The 12470-nt window shown below is 37.4% G+C and overlaps 2 protein-coding genes across 2 annotated transcripts in view; both read right to left on the reverse strand.

Moving 5' to 3' along the window:
* Positions 1-3207, reverse strand: part of hadh (hydroxyacyl-CoA dehydrogenase) — a 38940-nt gene extending 35733 nt beyond the window's left edge. Inside the window, exons 1-5 of the mRNA XM_088075948.1 lie at positions 3025-3207; positions 2106-2234; positions 1858-2015; positions 1511-1637; positions 3-92 (exon numbers count right to left, since the gene is read on the reverse strand). Coding sequence (XP_087932074.1) covers positions 3-92; positions 1511-1637; positions 1858-2015; positions 2106-2234; positions 3025-3141 — 621 coding nt within the window. The 5' untranslated portion in view covers positions 3142-3207. The remainder of the gene's footprint in view (positions 1-2; positions 93-1510; positions 1638-1857; positions 2016-2105; positions 2235-3024) is intronic.
* Positions 3208-4377: 1170 nt separating this feature from the next.
* Positions 4378-11143, reverse strand: cyp2u1 (cytochrome P450, family 2, subfamily U, polypeptide 1). The gene is made up of 5 exons (XM_088075942.1): positions 10565-11143; positions 8129-8779; positions 6442-6603; positions 5776-5943; positions 4378-5668 (listed from the first exon to the last, which is right to left on the reverse strand). The coding sequence occupies exons 1-5, from the start codon at positions 10983-10985 to the stop codon at positions 5487-5489; spliced, it is 1584 nt and encodes a 527-aa protein (XP_087932068.1). The 5' UTR covers positions 10986-11143; the 3' UTR covers positions 4378-5486.
* Between the last annotated feature and the right edge of the window lie 1327 nt (positions 11144-12470).

The following is a 12470-nucleotide window of genomic DNA, read 5'->3' on the forward strand; positions in this document are numbered from 1 at the left end:
ACCTTGCAGGACACTGGTGTTTTTCCAAGTACTTTGCTGAAGTTCAGGAGGGACTCGAAAGTTTCTTGGCTTGTTGCTGAGGTTGCAATGACCTGTGAAAGATTCATACTAAATTTAAGTTAAATAACCTAATTAGGTGTTCCTAGCATTATACAATATGTTCGGGCACATTTAAATTCTTAGGATTTCCCTCCCTCTTGAAGCTGTGAGAAAAAAAGACTAAAATCACAAACTGAATCACTGTATTCTATAAATTGTGTCTGTACACTGTTGGACAATATGACCAAAATAACTGACTAAAAGCATGGCACAAACTGAAAACAATGCCTTCTGCATGGAGGTATATAAGGTCATAGTATGGTATGTAATAAAAATGTCAGAAAAAGCAATGGTGTAACATGTCCTTAAAAGGATTTAGTTAAGACTCACACCATACTTATGAGACTTCATGGGAAGCATTATTTTATTTTATTGAGCTACAGCACAGCACTGAAGCTACTTCTAAAGAAGTTTTTTATAAACAAGTACAAAATGCTAGAGCACAGTAATTTATTGATATTTTTCAGCAACATTTACTGAATGTACACAGGGACAGGGAGCGAGTTTTATTGCCATGTTGATTTGCACATATAAGGATCTTTTTCTTGATATGATAAACACAGTGCAAAAGTTGAAGTACATATTATGATTTAGAAAAATTACAATAAAAAAAGACAAAATATGAAAAATATATAAAAATCTCTCTATTATTTTTATTTATTATTGTAATTGGTATTAATATTGTTGAAATTATTATTATTATTATTTGTTATTATAATTATTATTGAGCTATCAGTCTGGAGACACTTTGTCTATATTCCTTACGGCTTTATAGTAATCAATAGTCAAGTAATAAACTTGTAGGCCAGCAAGACAAAGGAGATGGTAATAGACTTCAGCAGGAAGACACCTCAGACTTCACCAGTGAATATCCAGGGACTGGACACTGGGAGAGACTGAGGTCCTTTGGAGTGTGCAAGACACTGTTTAGGACATTTCACAACACTGTGGTAGCATTGTAACACATGCTACAGTATACAGTATCATGGTACTTACAGGTGACAGTACCTCAGCCCATAGGGACTTGGGAACCAGAGGGTTGCCGGTTCAAGTCCGCGTCAGGACCAAGTATGGCATGTGGAGTGTTAGCTGAGGAGGTGCCAGTTCACCTCCTGGGCACTGCCGCGTTGCCCTTGAGCATAATTATATTCATATTCTTCATTTTAATACTGAGTGCCCTTTCATCCCACTGAACTGTGGCTTTGTCAAGCAGATGCTCCGTTTCAACAATCCCTTTTACTCTTGGAACATAATCGCTGTATTAACTAGCTTTCTCTATATTGCTTTGAAATGACGGACAATCTGTTGCACTACTTATTTGTATATACCAACATGTATCTGTACTGCCCCTGTTAACTACACAAACAAATCAATGAAAATAAACACAGTGACTTTTTTGGGGGGGCTGTACCTCTACAAGCTTCATTACAGGGACCGGGTTGAAGAAGTGAAGGCCTCCGAATCTATCCAGCCTGTTGGTGGAGCTGGCGATGTCAGTAATTGGAAGGGAGGATGTGTTGCTGGCAAAGATGGTGTGCCTAAAACATGTACAGAAAAACAGACAATGCATAACTTGGTTTTGAATACTGGAATCAACACAAGTTAATTCTGTGTTTTAAAATACATAAAACTGCAGCGGAAATTTGCTTTTGATACCAACACACACAGACAGCACCATGAAACTGAGAACAAAAAGTTATCAGCTTCTAATGTGACAATTACGTCTTACAAATCACATAGAAATGGGACAATGCTTACGCTGGGGCCAGCTTATCAAGCCGACCAAAAAGATCCTGTTTGATTTTCAGATTTTCCACAATCGCTTCCAACACGAGATCTGAGCCTTGAACTACAGATCCAGCGTCTGTGGAGGTCGACACATTCTGCAGGGCTTTCTGGACGAACTCTTCACCTGCCTGAATCAAACCAAAATGCATCATCTCTCATTAACATTTCAGTCTCCACTGTGTTGTGTTTATGTTGCCTGGTGGTTTACTGTGTCTCACCTCTGGCTTATCAGCAAACTTCTTCTTGACCACTCTTTTAAGGTTCCCTTCAATTCCTTTGAGAGCCTTCTTGAGGATGTCGTCACTTGTGTCCACCAGTGTCACCGAGTGGCCAGTTGATGCAGCAACCTTTCAGGAAGAAATAACTTCAGGATAACGACAAACAGAGCCCTCAATGTCAGTGATGTGGAGGTGGAAGGAAAAAGGAAGGGATCTTAACAGCTAGGGATGTCGCAAAATCAAGATTTTTTGCCCCTGATCCTGATCCAAGTCATCTGATAATGAGTACGTGCTGATACCGAGTCCCGACCCAATACTTATATTTACCTGAATAATACAGCTGTACAATGCAAACTTCTTCAAGTTATTAAAATCAATCCAGTGTATATACTTGACAGTTTCAAGAGCCCAACATGTAAAACCTTGTTTGTCTCATTTTACCTGACTTCACCCTGACTTCAGACCATATTTGGAGAGAGACACCTTGAGGGTAAATATGTTTCCTGCAGTGCATCTGAGGTGAAAGCTTGACGTGTCTTGTCATACTGTCAAACTTTCTCAACACGACTTCCTGGAGGAATCAATGGTTGATTATGCAGTGAGAATAAAAACTACCATTTACTGTAAGGAAAACTTTAAAGTCAACGACAAGCATTTATTTCATAAGCCTTTATGCTGAAGTTATGGAACAACTTGCAGGTTTCACGACTGGTACACGACACCAATGCGTTTTCAAATGCTATTTCTCGGTTTTACGAAAGAAAAGACTTACAAGAATGAAGACTGACTGGTTAGTTTTGCAAATGTGGGTCTTGTTAAGCGTGCCGGCTCAGCGTCAGAGCAGCTACTTCACTAGCTGCAATGAAGCTACTTGTTAGCAACATGGCTAAATAGCGACTAAGTCCATTTCGTCTCTTACCTGTGCGATTCCTGCACCCATCTGTCCACCGCCGATGATCGTCACATGCTTGATGACAACATTTCTGACAGCCGAAGACGACAAACCTCTGCAGATTTGGTGAGTAAAGAAAGCCATGATTTTTCTGTCACCTGCTGCAGGACGTCAGGGGGACTGAAGCTAAACAGACCCGAGGCAACGAGGAGAGGAAGGTCGGCGGTCACGTGATCACGCAGACACTTAAGTGACCTTTCACACAGATATACTCAGCTGTCATCGTTACATATTAACTTAGTAAATATAAACACAAAGGCAACCTAAGAGAATCCGATCATTCAGGATTAGCACTGAATAAAAAAATGCATTTAAAATACTACACAGGGAAAGTGCAAAATGATTAACAGCACAATGTTAAATGAAAAAGTAAAAGTGCAATTGCGCGAAGAATGACCAGAGTTATACTATTATGTACTATTTAAACACATGACCAATAATGGAAGAGGTTCTCAGATCCCTTACTTAACTCTTTCAAAAACATGAGGAGGGGAAATGAGCCATTACAAATTAGTAAAAAAAAAAAAGGGAGCGAGAAGAAGAAGAAAAGAAAGAAAGAAAACAGAAAATGGAAAATTAAATGGCCTGGGAAAATAATAATTAATAATTCTGTAAAATACTTCTAAATATGTAATAATGACAATAAGCTATAAATGTAGTTTTTCCATAGCTTTTTTCTTAATTCCCCTTGACATTTTACACCAGATTAAAAAATAAATAATTTCTAAATCTATTTTTTTTTTGCAATTAGTGAAACATTTTTTACCAAGCTGCTCTTTGGCTTTTCTGTTTTTTAAAGAAATTGCACCAATTATTGGGTTCAAAGATACAAGTACTTGTGAAAGGCATCTGAAAGCAGCACAGGAAAACTGACGTCACACCAGGTTTCAAAGGGTTAAGGGTCCCACATTATTCTAATTTTCAGGTTCATACTTGTATTTTGGGTTTTCACTAGAACATACTTTAATATGCTTTAATGTTGAAAGCACATTTTTTATAGTGTCTGTCTGAACACACCTGTATTCTGATACATTTCATTAAAATGTTTTTATGTGTCATTTGTATTTGAAGTCAATATTAAATCAAAATCAAGCAGGACTAAATGTCGTACGTTTGGCTAAATGACAAAAGAGGTAATGCATAAACCTCATGTAAACCTAACATAAAATTTTGTTTGTTCCTTTTTGTGTCATCTTAATTTGACCAAAAAAAAAGAAAATCTGCAAGGAACACAAAAATCACAATAGTTGAGGAATCACCCACGAGTACTTCCAGGAAATTTACTTTAAGTATCAAAAGTAAATACTCATGAGAACAAGCTCCTTTTCAGTATTTATTTCAGGAATAAGTGGTTTACAGTGATTTGAGAACTGCTAAGCGGCATTTTAAAACAAGTTCTTTGTAGCAGTAACAAAGACTCTAACATTGAACAAAGGGTTTCTTCCACTGTACTGCGAGAAAGACGTCTGATGTGTCCTCAAAGGGCTATATATATACACATATATATATATATATATATATATATATATTTATTATTATTATTATCATTGTAAAAATAAACTTGTTTTACTGAAACAATGCCAATAATCAGTCTCTAGGTAACATATATACTTTTAAAGTCTTTAGGCTGAACTCTTTTTTCCCTAATGCCATAATAATATAGACATATGTGTGCTGGTTTCTGTCGGTCAGTGGCATGCATCATAAAACAGTAAAATGATGTAATATCAAGACAGATATTCAGCAGGTATCCTTAAAATAAAAGGCATCTGGCATACAATACTCTCATTGGTAATCAAGACTGAGCTGATGTAAAAAAATCAACAGAGCTTGGATAATATATCTTAAGTTATACTTGATTATCAAGTAAATATAAAAAACATTTACTGGCCACAGCTTCCTAAAGAAGATTTTTCGTAGCTGTTCTGGATCATATCATTGCAAAATTATTACTAATTGTGAAACACCTCTTTGGATTGTGGTCATTTCTGATGGGTGTTTGACATTGCTTTTATAATTTTATGGACTAAATGGTTGCTTGAATTCTTGATAAATTAACTGATAATAAAAAATAATAAGCAGCGACAGTTGCATTAGCAAGAAAGCTATATTCCAGACAAAAAAAATACCTTTTCTACATTGCACAGATTGCATTCTCTCTCTAGGAGACCAGGGTTGGACATTAACTTTTTTGTCCACCTGCAAATGTGGCTGGTTGATTCCAAAATCTACCGGCCACTACATAGATTATCTTTTTTTTTTTTTTTGGCTGGTTAGTGAAGCAGATCTAGCAGCCACTTGCATATTTTACCAGCATTTGGCTGGTGACTGGTGCTGATTTCCGAACTGCAGCAGACCTTTGAACACATCTTGGTAGGTAAGTGTCCTTGGTTTTCAGAAAATCTGTTTCAACCAAATAACCTGCTGTTTCACCTACGAGGGCTCACACACACAGTGTACGGGCAGGGTGCCAGTGTCAGTCCAAATCGCCCATTCAGGGAAGGAAGAGGCGTTCCCTCTGGGAGTCTGAATCTGAAAGCCTGCAGTAAGCTGGAAACCGTCAGGAACAGCTCCATCTTCGCCAGCTGTTCACCCATGCACACTCTGCGACCTGAGGGATACACGGGGGGAAATCATGAGCGCCTGGTGCACGGAGAATTTAATTAATTTAAAGATCAGTGTTTCAGTTATTAAATCCATGAGAAAGAAATAACATACCAATCCCGAATGGTATAAAGCACTCTTTCCTGAGCAAATTTCCCTCATCGTCTAAGAAACGTTCTGGGTTAAAAGTGTCTGGGTCATCCCAAAGAGTGGGATCTCTATGGACAGACCACAGGTTGGGCACAATAACTGTTCCTTTAGGAATAGTGTAGCCTCTGAACTCTGAAAAAGGGAAAAAACAATTACAAAGCCATCACCAAATGTACCTCTGTAGATCTTTATTCTGCTTGATATGCAGTTATTGTCTGAAACTCTGAGCATTAACAGAGGGTGGGAGGAAACACGAGGGGTCATCTGTGTTGTTTAAAGGTCCCGTTTGAGGCATTTGATGAAATCTAGCCGTGAGGTTGCAGAACTGAAACTTCTCCCATGTGCCAACCATGTAGGAGAACTATGGTGGCTGATGTAAAAACTTAAATGACTCTATCTAGAGTTAGTGTTTGATTTCTCCGCTCTGGGCTACTGCTGAGACAAGACGGCTGACTCTATAGAGGAGTATCTGCTCTGAATATTGATATAAATGCCTCATTCAACGGCTACAAAAACACAACGATTCTCATCAAGTTGATTATAAACTAGAAAACATGTAGTTAAGAATAGTATATACCATTTCTCCCTATAGATGCCCCTGAATCCTACACAGTGGACCCTTAAGTTTACCTGTTGTCTCAGAGGCCATGTGAGGAATAGCCAGAGGAACTGCAACAGTCAGTCTCTGCACTTCCATGATGGTGGCTTCAGTAAAAGGCAAACTCCCTTTATCAGTCAAAGACAGGTCCCGCTGTGTGCCCACGACTGCATCAATTTCTGCCTGGACCCTGTCTGAAATCAGAACAGTAGAAACAACAGTGAGCACTTTGTTCTTGGATGATTAATAAAGTCCTCATCTCAAAAAATTAGTAAAATTAAGTGTGGTGTTTGGAAACACTTAAAATAATTTCAAAGTGGAAGTAAAATGCTTGTTTTCATGTGCTGATAAAGGTGATTGCAAAACAGCTGGAGAAGTGGTTAAATGCATGATCTTGCCAGACATTTTGTTGTCCTAAAATAAGGAAGTATTTGAGACGTGGGTTTCCACAGCAAGACTTCCAATTTACTTCCCCCAAAGAGTTTCCATTATTGTAGAAAATGGCCATGATTTGTGCACAGCTAAAAACACCTTACATTTGGCTCTACAGCATAAATTTTACACGACAGAATCTCAAACATTAACTATAAAGCTCTGCAATGTTGTATAACGAAATTCTATTTTGTATTACAGAATTGGTTATACTGTAATTAAATCATTACTACTTTGTTTTTTGTATGCATATCATTGTTTATTATTGTTCTTATTATCTTTATTCATCAAAACCTTGTGTAAAAAAAATCACTGAAAATCTGACATGGAAACTCTGAGCAGGGGTAACTTTCTGGTTGGCCAATAAAGATAGAATAACTATAATTTTATCAAAATAGGACAGAATCCAATTGGAGGTATTTCAGATATCACAGGTGACGCGCTCAACGCTCCACTCCAGTGTCAATGACGTCAATTTTGCAGCAAGCTACAACCCCAATTCTGAAAAAGTTAGGACATTGTGTAACACATAAATAAAAACAAAATGCAATGATATGCAAATCTGTTTTGATCAACATTCATTTGGATACAGTACAAAGACAATATATGTGAAGTTCAAAGTCATAAACCTTATTGTTTTTGTTGTTTTTTTTTAAAAATACAGTTATTCTGAATTTGGTGCCCTTCAACACATTCCAAAAAAAGTTGAGACAGATGCAACAAAAGACTGGGAAAGTTGCTGAATACTCAAAAAACACCAGTTTGGAACATTTCACAGGTAAACAGGTTAACTAAAACTGGTTTAAGTGTCATTACTGCATATGAAAGGGGCATCCTCAAAAGGCTACAGGTCACTTTATGATAAATTGTGTGGGCGCACAATCCAACAGCTTAAGAACAACTCACACTCACAAGGATGGGAGAGATTTTCACTTTCAAAACATCCACAATTAGTGTCCTCAGTTCCCAAACTTGTACTGAGTAAGGAAAGGTGATGTTGCAATGTGCTAAACATGCCCCTATCCCAAATTTTTTGGAACGTGTTGCAGGCATCAAATTTAGAATGAAACTAAAAATTAAAAAGTTTATAATTCTGAACATTAAATATCTTGTCTGTGCATTGTATTTAATTGAATATAGTCAGAAAAGTTTATCAAATCATTGCATTCTGTTTTTATTTATGTTTTACACAGCATCTGAAACTTTATTGAAAATGGGGTTGAACACCAAGTCCTTAATTTCACAATGGCATGTAAGCAGTCTGCAGAGGACTGTTTTTACTTTTACCTTGGGTATCAGGGTATAAGGCCATGTAGAGCAGAACCCACAAAACTGAGTTGGCGGTGGTGTCAGTGCCAGCAATGAAGAGATCTCCAATTATATAAAAGAGATAGTCTTCGGTGAAGCTGCTGTCCTTCTCTCCGGCAGCTTGCTGGGCCAACATCTCGATCAAGTATATGTCTACAAGATCCCTCGGGTTGTCGGGATCTAATGTTTCTCTGTGCTTTGCGATAAATCTCTTCAGAAACGCTGTGATTTCTCCCTCCACCTGCCGTAACTCTTTAAACACCCCAAAAGGCAGGTAGTACAGCAGTGGGAAGATGTTGATGAGGACTGCAGCACTGTTCACAGAGATTTCCAGCCCACGATCCATAAGGCTCAGCATGTTGCCGAACTCGCAGTCTTTGTAATCGAAGCGCTGTCCCAGGATCAGTGAGCAGATGACGTTTGACACAGCGTTTCTGATCAATGGTGCCAGGTCCACACCGATGACACCAGACTCCTTGTAAATTTGCAGCAGCTCTGTTTTGATGGAAGTCAGACCCTGCAGGATGCAAGGCTCCAAGCTCAACTTCCCCAGGCCAAAGCTTCGAAGTGTAGTGTGGCAGAACTTGCGCTGCTTTCTCCACACTGGCCCATAAGGTGCAAAGACTATTCCTAAAGTTCAATTTAACCAGAAAAGGGACAGACCATTTAGTCAGTTTTCATTTTAATCTTTATGGCATTATCAAACTGCAACATATCCATAAATGCATAATAAATAAAGTTATACTGTCAGAAGGTTACTACATCTACTACCACTACTGTTTTTAACAGCAGGCACATATGTCTCTTTTTTTCTTTTTAATGAAAGTATTTGCAGCTAAAATGATAAAATGAGAGGGAGTGGGTTTTGAACTGTTCGCTGGCTCTGAGATTCTGATGAGTATTTTTGACATTTAAAAAAAATAGAGAGTAAATGAGTAATTGATTAAAGGAAGAAAAAATTCAAATAAAAAAAGGCAGATTAATTGATAATGAAAATTATTATTATCTGCAATCTGAAAATTCTGTCTCTGTAATATAGCTATAATGAAATGTGTAAATGTGTACAGTCAGTTGGCAGTACATCAGGTCCACCTTTTAACCAGATGGAGTCTAATATAACAGTGCCACCATAAATTCTACTTGCATAAAATGTTTATATGCTAAAGTCCAGTTATTGATTGAAACTGTTTCAGAGAGGTGTTGATTTATTGATGTAAGCAGGCTACAGAAGTTCCTGCAATTCATAATAATAATAATAATAATAATAATGATGATAATCCACAAACAAGCAAGCAATCAAAGGAGCAAAAAACAACAAGTGTAGCTTGTCCTATACCTGCCCTCTTATCTTCGCACTTACAGGTGCCCCATATTACCCACTTCACAAACAAAACAAAATGATAATTATGCAATGCCTAAATTTGCTCACTTAAATAATAATTAACCTAAAAAAATAACTAGCAAACGAAAACACCACCATAATCTAATTGAAGCAACCATCTAGAATAATGATTAACAATAAGTAAATAATTATGACAAATATATTACCTAATATACAAACACTCATCTCTACTGACCCGTACCCCTATTATTAAACAGAAACATACTGCAGGGTTTATTAGACTCACTAGTTTAGACTGTATCAAACAGAGAGGAAACTATTTGTGTCTCTCCATTAGGCTACGTGCTTAATGTTTACTCACCATACAAATAAGGATAATTTAAAATCATTTAAATTTGATTTCATTTTGATTCATTTCGAACAAGTAAAAAGTAAATTATTGTATAAAAGCAAACAGACGACGACGTAATATTTACAGCCAATGATAAACGTAAAGAAAAACAAAGGGTCAAACACATGAAGACTTGATTTATACATGCAAAAGGAGTGAGAAGAAGTAAAAAACATATTTTGTTTTTTATTTTTATTTATAACTCATTATTTTTGTATACTTATTCATTTAAATGTATACTGTAAGTAATTGGACATATACTTACACCCACATACTCAAAATATCTACAAATATCTACAATTTTTTCACTGTTTTTTACAGAAACAAGGGAAAAAAAACTATAAATAATTAAAAAATAAACAAACAATAACCCCTGTAAAAACCTGGTGACTGTCCATCCCTGCACCTCCTGAAAAACAGATTTTAATACATTATTTTAAACTTGTGTGTGTATGGAAATTGATTTAGCTCCACATTAAAACTGCTCCATAGTTTAACTACACGGATAGACAAACAAAAACCTTTCTATTGGTATGCTCCTGCGTTTTGAAATTCACTGAACAATTTTTGAATACTTTCTGGTTGCAGGTTACTTTCAGCCTTAAACATCATTAGTGCTGTTTGAAATTCCACGATTTTTATTTGACTTCATGTGTTTGGATAGATGAGGAGAGGTGTTTACCTTTGCGTTTAGTCATGATGGTAATAGAGGGGATATCTGGTCTGTCGGAGAACACCTCGGGGTGGTTTGAGAGAGCGTCCTTCACCACTTCATAGCCATTGAGCACAACTATCAGCTGACTCCCTGCAAAAATGCTGTACACGTTACCGTAAACGTTGGCTTGTTCCGTTAAAATAACCGTCGCGTTTTTGCCTGTGCCGTGTGACTGCAGCCCAAACCTCCTCTGGATGAAAGAGGGGATGAAAAAACCGCCGAAATTACCGACTACCGGCCACGGCTTCGGACCTGGCGGGATGTTAGCAAGGCAGCGTCGTTTCTGATAAGCTTTTATTACATAAAACACGAGCACAAACACGAGCAATGCTACAGTGTTTACATGCACGGAGGCGCTCAGCGGCTCCAGCCAGGAGAGCGAATTCATGGTGTCAGAGTTTAAATACACTTATTTCACTAAGCGGACGATAACTTAACTACCCCATGTTCAAGAGTACTCGTAAAAAAACCGTGTGAAACTACCAAATAAGTATGCTAACTTCACGACGCTGGTATTTAACACTGCCGCCATATCTGCTCACGCACTTCCTGTGTTGTGAAACAGCAAGAGTTACGTAGTGCTCTTAGTGGCCTCCTATTGGCTTACAGCGCTGTGCCTTGCTGTGATTGGTGCACTTTCAAAGTGACGATAGCAGACTTTTTCACCCTTTAAAGTGTTTACAGCAAAGCTTATTTATTTAGCGGCGCTGGTTTACAGTAGACTTTGGATACCTCTTGTTTGCACAAAGTTGCCTTTTTTTAATTATTTGAACCACAGTTGCTGTTTGACTTCTTTGATGTAAATAAAAGAGTTTTTTAAAAAAAAAAAAAAAAAAAAGATAAGATATAGCCCCGCGGGGCTCAATTAAAAATAACAGAGATAAATCAGTCAGGTACGGTTCAATATCTTAAACGTTTTTAGTTGGAAATAAGATAGAAGTAAGACAGCGGACCCCCCCTCCCTCGATTTTCCAAGAAATAGGGGTAACATTTCCCATCCTATTCCCCCGTAAACACACAAAATAGCTCACCCTGAGTTGGCAGGACGGGATTTTATTTTTTAAGTTTGAGATAGGACATGACAGGGGTCCAGGTGGGGCAGACGTGCTTAGATCCCCTAGTTTTAATCTTTTCAAGACTTCAAGAGTAGCTTAAGATAAGATTCCTTATCCATAGGGAGAAGATCAGTTAAGTTTTATTCACAAAAAAGTTAAAAGATACAAGTGCAATTCAAGAGACATAATGAAGATTAGAAAAGGGACGCCCAAATACGCTAGCTAAAGCTTGAGAATGGGGCCCAGACACGAAGCAAATTTATTTATTTATTTTTTTTTTAAATGTGTTTACAAACATGCTGTCTAGAAAGAAAGAAAGTACATGCTTAACACAATGACTTTTACAACTTACAAAACTCCCGAGACGAACTTAATTTCCCCAACACTAACTAAATTGTCCCAAGATATTTATGCCATCAGTCTAATCATTGGTTATATAGTTAAGATATCATAGATAAAGACATATGGCAAGTGTAGACAACAGTACAGTGGAGTAAAAGTACACACACACACACACACACACACACAGACAAACACATACACACACACACACACACACACACACACATTAACAGTTGGGTAGGTCTATTGGATAAATGCATGAAAATAAAACAATAAAATAATATTAAAAGGAAAAAAAAAACTTTTTAGTCTGTTTTGTCTGCACTCCGCCTGTAATTCCTGCTGATGTTCACTAGAGGGCCTCAGTACACCAGAAACACCAGAAACTATCAGCTGAAAGGTGAAACTAAGTGAACTTTAATTTATTTTGGATGTTTTATTTTATCAACTAATTTTAAGAGTCCTTCACCTAATCT

Source organism: Plectropomus leopardus, chromosome 3, assembly GCF_026936395.1.
Source record: "Plectropomus leopardus strain MGB_pleo_1.0 chromosome 3, ASM2693639v1, whole genome shotgun sequence".
NCBI classification, from domain to species: Eukaryota; Metazoa; Chordata; class Actinopteri; order Perciformes; family Serranidae; genus Plectropomus; species Plectropomus leopardus.

Coding starts and splice junctions, on each gene's coding strand:
- cyp2u1 (XM_088075942.1), bottom strand. CDS start 10,985: ATGAATTCGCTCTCCTGGCTGGAGCCGCTGAGCGCCTCCGTGCATGTA. Junction 8,780..10,564: donor CATCATGACTAAACGCAAAG/GTAAACACCTCT, acceptor ATTGAACTTTAG/GAATAGTCTTTGCACCTTAT. Junction 5,669..5,775: donor CTTTATACCATTCGGGATTG/GTATGTTATTTC, acceptor TGTATCCCTCAG/GTCGCAGAGTGTGCATGGGT.